This window comes from Furipterus horrens, unplaced genomic scaffold (assembly GCF_987537825.1).
Source record: "Furipterus horrens unplaced genomic scaffold, mFurHor1.1.pri manual_scaffold_17, whole genome shotgun sequence".
In the NCBI taxonomy this organism is placed as follows: Eukaryota; Metazoa; Chordata; class Mammalia; order Chiroptera; family Furipteridae; genus Furipterus; species Furipterus horrens.
Genome location: NW_028327187.1, coordinates 118,578,022 through 118,585,085, shown reverse-complemented (window position 1 = coordinate 118,585,085; position 7,064 = coordinate 118,578,022). Strand labels below are relative to the sequence as shown.

The 7,064-nt window shown below is 71.8% G+C and overlaps 1 protein-coding gene across 1 annotated transcript; it reads left to right on the top strand.

Moving 5' to 3' along the window:
• The first annotated feature begins 212 nt into the window (after window positions 1-212).
• AKAP17A (A-kinase anchoring protein 17A) lies at window positions 213-6,494 on the top strand. The gene is made up of 5 exons (XM_090265038.1): window positions 213-272; window positions 1,012-1,781; window positions 2,409-2,557; window positions 4,378-4,618; window positions 5,542-6,494. The coding sequence occupies exons 2-5, from the start codon at window positions 1,020-1,022 to the stop codon at window positions 6,478-6,480; spliced, it is 2,091 nt and encodes a 696-aa protein (XP_090121164.1). The 5' UTR covers window positions 213-272; window positions 1,012-1,019; the 3' UTR covers window positions 6,481-6,494.
• Window positions 6,495-7,064: the final 570 nt, after the last annotated feature.

Sequence of the window (7,064 nt, the reverse complement as noted above, 5' to 3'; positions counted from 1 at the left end):
GCCCCCACCCCGAGCTCCCGGAAGTCCCGCCTCGAGGGCGGGGCCAGGCTCGGGAGGGGTAACCTGGGGCCGCCGCGCGGCCCGTGTCGCCGGCCTGGGCACCGGAAGCGGAAGTGCGTCACCAGAGCGGTTAGCGATTCGCGTCGGGGGCCCGCTTCCGGCGGACGGTGGCGGCGCTGCGGGCGACAGGCCGGTCCTGCCGGGGTCGTCGTCGGCGGCGCGCGGGCACCTGGGCCCAGGGCGGCGGCGGACGCAGGCGGAGCCCCGCGGCGGTGAGCGTTGCCCGCGGCCCCCTTCGTGCGCGCGGCGGAGCCGGGGCTGCGAGGCGCCGGAAGGGAGGCCGGGGGGGGGGCGGGCGCCGGCGTCTGCGGCCGGTCGGAGTCTGCGAGCCGTCGGCGGTGCTGGGGGCCCGGGGGCGTCTGCGTGGTCAGGGCGCTGGCGTCGGGGGGCCGAGCCGCCGCGGCGGGCGGCGGGGACACCGCGTGTCTGGGGGGGCGCTCCCTGCCGGGGGCTGGAGAAGCCGGGGTACGCGGGGTCCCGGAGGGTGTGGGGGGCACCCAGACGGGGCGGTGGGGGCAGACGGGCTGCCCGCGGGGGGTCCCCGGCTCCCGGGGCTGCGCAGACCCTCCGGGCATGGCGCCTTCTCGGCTGCGGGGGAGAGGCCGCGGGTCACCCCAGCCGCAAGCCCCCCAAAGGCGCAGGCGCGTCCCCCGTGCGTCGGGGCGCAGCGCGGGGCCTCGGGGAAGGTCGGGGAGCTGCGTGCGCTCCGCAGCCGGTGGCTGCGCCCCCCCGGGGCGTTCGGGGGGCTCCCGCGTCCCTGTCGCTGCCGCTGCTCGGGGGGCGGGGGGGGCCCCAGGACGGGCGCTCGGGGGCCGCTGTCCGTCCCGTTCCGTGTGCGCGGAGTGTCAGCTGCCGGCGTCCCATCCGGGGGCGCGCACGGGGGGGGGGGCGCGCACGGGGGCGCGCACGGCCTCTCCCCCGGGCTGACCCCGCGCGCGTCTCCGGCCCCAGGTCCGGCGATGGCCGCGGCCACCATCGTGCACGACACGTCGGAGGCCGTGGAGCTGTGCCCGCCGTACGGGCTGTACCTGAAGCCCATCACCAAGATGACCATCAGCGTGGCGCTGCCGCAGCTCAAGCAGCCCGGCAAGTCCATCTCCAACTGGGAGGTGATGGAGCGCCTCAAGGGCATGGTGCCCAGCCACCAGTTCTCCACGCTGCGCATCTCCAAGAGCACCATGGACTTCATCCGCTTCGAGGGCGAGGTGGAGAACAAGAGCCTGGTCAAGGCCTTCCTCGCCTGCCTGGACGGCAAGACCATCAAGCTGAGCGGCTTCTCTGACATCCTCAAGGTGCGCGCCGCCGAGTTCAAGATCGACTTCCCCACGCGCCACGACTGGGACTCGTTCTTCCGCGACGCCAAGGACATGAACGAGACGCTGCCGGGCGAGCGGCCCGACACCATCCACCTGGAGGGGCTGCCCTGCAAGTGGTTCGCGCTCAAGGAGTCGGGCTCCGAGAAGCCCAGCGAGGCGGTGCTGGTGCGCGTGTTCGAGCGCTTCGGGGCGGTGCGCAACGTGGACATCCCCATGCTGGACCCGTACCGCGAGGAGATGACGGGCCGCAACTTCCACACGTTCAGCTTCGGGGGCCACCTCAACTTCGAGGCGTACGTGCAGTACTGCGAGTACGCCGGCTTCATCCAGGCCATGAGCGCGCTGCGCGGCATGAAGCTCATGTTCAAGGGCGAGGACGGCAAAGCCGTGGCCTGCAACATCAAGGTGAGGCGGGGCCCGCGCCGGGCGCGCTCCGGCCCGTGGGGGGCGGGGTACGGACGTGGCCACAGACCTGGCAGCGGCGGGGTGTCGGGGGCAGGGACACGCGGGCAGCCCCGCCGTGGGGGTTGCACAGCCCGTGTCTTTAGGAAAACGTCCACGGCCGTGTCTTCGAACGTCGCCGAAAGGGGTTCTGAACCCCCTCCTAGAGGAGGGCGGGCTCTTCTGCCGTCCGTGTGACTCTGTCGTGGGCTCCTTCGTGGTGACACGGCCACCAGCCTCGCAGAGGGGTCGGGGGTTCTGGCGGTCAGACGGCAGGCGCCCTGCGAGCGGGGGCCCCAGTCGGGGGGGCCGGGGGGGCCCCCAAGAGCAGGAAAGGAAAGTTATCTTGTCCAAGGGGCAGGTTCCCTTGTTTCCCCACTTAGCGGTAAAGGCACGTAAACGTTTTGGGGCAAGTGCGTCCTCCCCGGTGGCGTCAGGACTCGGGCAGGTGGGGGCTCAGGCTAGAGCCGGAAACGGCACGGCTCCGGCCCCCACCCCGGGTCTGCCCGGCCCCCGAGCGGGGATCCTTCGGGGTCCGACGCGCGGCGTGGGCGCTGCTGGCCCTACCCGGCGCTGCGTGTCCTCCCGCAGGTGTCCTTTGATTCCACCAAGCACCTGAGCGACGCCTCCATCCGGAAGCGGCAGCTGGAGCGGCAGAAGCTGCAGGAGCTGGAGCAGCAGCGGGAGGAGCAGAAGCGGCGGGAGAAGGAGGCCGAGGAGCGGCAGCGGGCCGAGGAGAGGTGGGCGGCGCCCTGTGCTGCGTGCGGGGGTGTCCGAGTGCATATGTGCATGCCTGTGCGTCCGTGTGCACCATGTGCACGTGTGCAGCCATGTGTGCATCTGCAGACATGCTCATCCACAGGCATGACTGCACACATGTGTGCTCACGTGCACCTGTGCATGTGTGTGCCCGCCTGTGCTTTTGGGTACATGCCTCTATGCATGCGCGCATTCATGTGCACGTGTGCGCACGCACATGCGTATCTGTGCCCGTACCCACGCGTATCTGCACTGCGTCGGCATTTGTGTGCGTGGCCACGCACACCCTCACATGCACCTGCACACATGCGCTCCCATGTGCATCTGAGCACACGTGTGTGCATGCACCCGCATTCCTGCGCATGCCATGTACACGTGTGTGCCCTTTTTAGCGCACACTCACATGTACTGGCGCGCACATATGGCCACATGCACGTGTGCATGCAAACATCTGCACACCGTAGGTCCATGTTCACACGTGCACGGGCGCACTGATCTGTGTGCATCTGCATACATGTGTCTGCATTTGCGTGCACGGTCATACACGTATGTGTGCGTGCACCCGTGCGCCACCGCTGCGGGGAACGTGGCTCACAGTGCGCGGACCCGGGCCCGCCCCACAGCTCAGTCCCGCTTGTTGCGTGGCCAGTGTGGGCCCTCTGGCCGCGCCGGCCCCCCAGAGCATGTCGGTCCCCTGCCTCCGTGTGTCACGGTTCCTGACGCTTCGCATGTGGCTGAAGCTGTTAGCGACTCGAATTGGAGACCTGCGGGGGGTTGGCACGGAGTAGAGCGTCGCTCCCGGGCCCAGCCAGACGAAGCCGTGGCCGGAAGCGCCCTCGGAGACGCGTCCCGCAGCCTCCGGCGCCCGCAGCGGCTGTCAGGGGCCGGCTTGCTCTCGGGCGTCACCCGTGACGCATGGAGTGTGCTGCTTGTGTCCCAGCTTGCCTGACCTTTACAGGAGGAAGCGGTGGGCGGGGACGAAGGGTGTCCCATGGTCTGAGGACAGGTGCAGCCTGTCTGGGGCCGGGCGAGGACAGAGGGGCCGGGCAGTGGGGCGGGGCCCTGCTTGTCCCTGCGGTGGCGGGAGGGGCCCGTGTCTCCAGGAGCCGCCGGGGCACGTGGGGGGCTCAGGCGGAGGGCTGCGCTCCTGCCAGAGAGGCCCCCACCCCGTCTGGGCCGGAACCAGTGTGCCCCCGCGTCTGCTCCGTCCCCGTCGAGCGTGGCTGTGGGGGCGGCTCAGTGAATGGGGAACGGAGAGCCCCCGTGGCCCCCTCGTCCTCGGGCAGGACAGGCGTGGGCTGTGGTTGGTCGTGTGTATGGGACGCCGCAGGCACCAAGGCGTGTGGGGCCCCGGCTTCCTCACCCTGAGCTCTGCTCTGTGGCATGTCTGGGTCTCGCCGGTGTCCCGTCCCTCCCAGAGCCCTCGGCCTTGGTCCCCGCGTCCCTCGGGCACTTGAATAGACTGAGAGCCCAGGAGCGGAGGGAGGGGGCTGCCGTGTGAACAGGCCCACGGGTGCTCCAGCGTTTGCCGGGTCACGGTCGCTCTGGGGGGCATCTGAACGCCGCCTCCAGGGAGCCCCTCGAGCCGTCAGGGCGGCGCCCTGGGCTCCGCCACGGCGGGTTTGCTTTCGCGGGGCTTCCACGTGGAGGAGGCGGTGCACACGCTCCGCCAGGCTTCCTCCTCCCGGCCCCGCTGTCCCCAGGGACGCCACGGGGACTCCGAGCCCCTGGGTGGGGACGCCGCCCCGATGCCCACTGCTCCCACCGCCGGCCGCCACCTGACGGCCTCGTGTTCGCACAGGAAGCAGAAGGAGCTGGAGGAGAAGGAGCGGGAGCGCAAGCGCGAGGAGAAGCTGCGCAAGAGGGAGCAGAAGCAGCGGGACCGCGCGCTGCGCCGCAACCAGAAGAGGCTGGAGAAGCTGCAGGCGGAGGAGCAGAAGCAGCTGCAGGAGAAGATCAGGCTGGAGGAGCGGAAGCTGCTGTTGGCCCAGCGCAACCTGCAGTCCGTGCGGCTGGTGGCGGAGCTGCTGAGCCGCGCCCAGGTACCTGGCCGCCGTCCCCGCGCGGCAGCGCGCCCGCCGCCGTCCCGCTCCGGCCGCCTGGCGCCCCGTGCCCGACTCGCCACGGGCCGAGCCGGAAGGAATAGGCTTCCCGTGCGGGGGCCCCGGCACCTGGGGGTTGTCGCGTCCCCGCGTCTACCTGGACATCAGAGTCAGCGAGCTGCAGGGGCTTTGAGTGAGCGTCTTGGGCAGTCAGTGCTGAGTGCCACCGTGTACCCCGGGGCCAGGGAGGGGGGGCAGACTTCACAGAGGGTCCCCTGGCTGCTGCGGCTCTCCGCGTGCTGGGACGAGGGCCGCGACCGGTCCTCGGGGGAACCAGGGTGCACGCCCAACACGGCCGGCTGCACGCGGCCTCCCCGGCTGCGTGCTCACAGGTCCCGTGCGGTGCTCAGCGGACGGCCCTTGGTCCCGAGAGCCCCTCGCGCCCCCCAGAGGCTGTGCTGGCGACTCGCGAGCCCGGCCCGGGGCCGCGGCCAGACCTGCGCTCAGGCAGCTGCGCGCCCTGTGCGGTCCGGCGCGGGGCGACCCATAACCTGTTGTCTGATTACAGTGTTGATAAGGCCCCGGGAAGGACAGTGGCGGGTGCGCTGAGGCCGGTGGCAGCTCAGTTCTAATTTCACGGTGAATATTGAAGACACCGACCCAGGCCAGGCCCGGCACGCCCTCGGCAGCCGGCGTATGCGTCGCTGTGGGCCCCGTCGGGAGCACGACAGGGTCAGGGCCGCCCCCCAGCGCCGCCCTGGGTCTGGGCCCGGCGGCTTGGCCGCAGGGTGTGCACCTCCCTTGTCGGACGCATGAGCGCCAGGCGTGGCAGGCACGGGCGCCGCGCCGCTGTCCGGCTCCCCAGACGGGGGTGCGTCTCAGAGCGCGCGGCCCCGTGCCTCAGCCGCGCTCTCCGTCCGCAGGCCCTGAAGGCGCAGGAGCAGGAGCAGCAGGAGCAGGCGCTGCGGCTGCAGCAGCTGGAGGAGCGGCGGCGGCTGCAGGAGGCCGAGCTGCGGCGCGTGGAGGAGGAGAAGGAGCGCGCCCTGGGGCTGCAGCGCAAGGAGCGGCAGCTGCGGCAGCGTCTGCTGAGCATCCTGCTGAGCAAGCGGGTGGACGACCCCCGGGCCGCGCCGGACGAGCTGGGCGCGGCGCACGCCGACCTGCTGCGGCCCGTGCTGGACATCCTGCAGACGGTCTCGGCCGGCCGTCTGAGCACCCCCGGCCCGGCCCTGCTTGGGGGCCCGCCGCCGCCCGGCGCCCCCAAGGAGACCCCGCCGCGGTCAGAGGCGGAGGGTGCCGCCCGCAGCGTGAACGGGAGCGCGGCTGAGGACGCGCCGTGCCGGGAGCGGCAGCCTGCCCGCCCGCTGGCCGCCGAGGACGCCTCCCCGGAGAAGCGGTGCCCGGCGGTCCTGTCCTGCATCCCCGACAACACCCAGCAGCCGAAGGGCGCCCCCGCCGCCTGCGACCAGAGCGCGCCCCGCAAGGACAGCCGTTCGGAGCAAGACAAGTGCAACCGGGAGCCCAGCCGGGGCCGGGGCCGGGCCGGCGAGGACCGGGGTGGCGAGGACAGAGCCACGCGGGAGCGCAGCCGGCCCCGGCGGGCGGGCAGCCGGGAGGACAGGAGGCACCGGAAGGAGCGGCGGTCACACAAGAAGCGCTCGCGCCAGCGCGACAGCCCCCAGCGCAGTGCCAGCCCCGCCCACGCGCGGTCCCGCAGGTCGCACAGCCGGGGCCGCTCGGGCCACAGGGAGAAGAGCCGGGACCGCAGGAGCAGCTCCGGGCGGAAGCGCAGCCGCCACCGCCACGGCCAGCGGTCGCGCTCCCGGTCCGCCAGCCGGCAGCGCAGCACCTGGGACAGGTAATGCAAGGCGTGCCCGCCGCCATCCCCGAAGACCGGGGCCCCTCTTCCAGCTGCCTCGGCGCGCACGTCCGGGAGCCTCCGCGTGGAAGCGGGTGGCGCGTCTCGAGTCCTTTGGTCGAGGACAGGCGGCCCGGGGTCCCTGTGGGGCCGTCCGTCACGAGCCCTTAGTTTCCCGTCAAACTTCTGACCGATAGCTTTAACGTGGCCGGCCACCCGGATCAGCAGAGACACCCAGAACGGCGGGTGAGGGGCTCGCTGACCCCCCCCCGATGGCCCCGATGTCACGGCAGGCGCGTGGCCGGGCTCCGAGGCTGAGACCGTGGCGTGCGGGGCGGGAACGGGGGTCCCCCCTGGCCCTGCTGGCTGTTCTGTTTTCCTGTTTTTCTTTGTGTCGTTTTAACTGATGGGGAAGCGCCGTGGCTGGGACGCCAGAAAATCTAAGTGACCTTGATAGAGGACGTCGTGGCTGCAGGAGAGCCGGTCTGGGCCGGCCTGGGGCTCCCTCGCCTCAGACACGCTCGCGATGGACAAGTTCAGGGGCTGCGCACAGAAGAGCCGGCTTAGGAAGCTTTGGGTTCTAGTGGA

Excerpts from the sequence above, each read along its gene's own strand:
- AKAP17A (XM_090265038.1), top strand. The coding sequence starts at position 1,020 with ATGGCCGCGGCCACCATCGTGCACGACACGTCGGAGGCCGTGGAGCTG. Across the intron at positions 2,558-4,377 it reads CGGCAGCGGGCCGAGGAGAG|GAAGCAGAAGGAGCTGGAGG; the intron begins GTGGGCGGCGCC and ends GTGTTCGCACAG. Across the intron at positions 4,619-5,541 it reads AGCTGCTGAGCCGCGCCCAG|GCCCTGAAGGCGCAGGAGCA; the intron begins GTACCTGGCCGC and ends CTCCGTCCGCAG.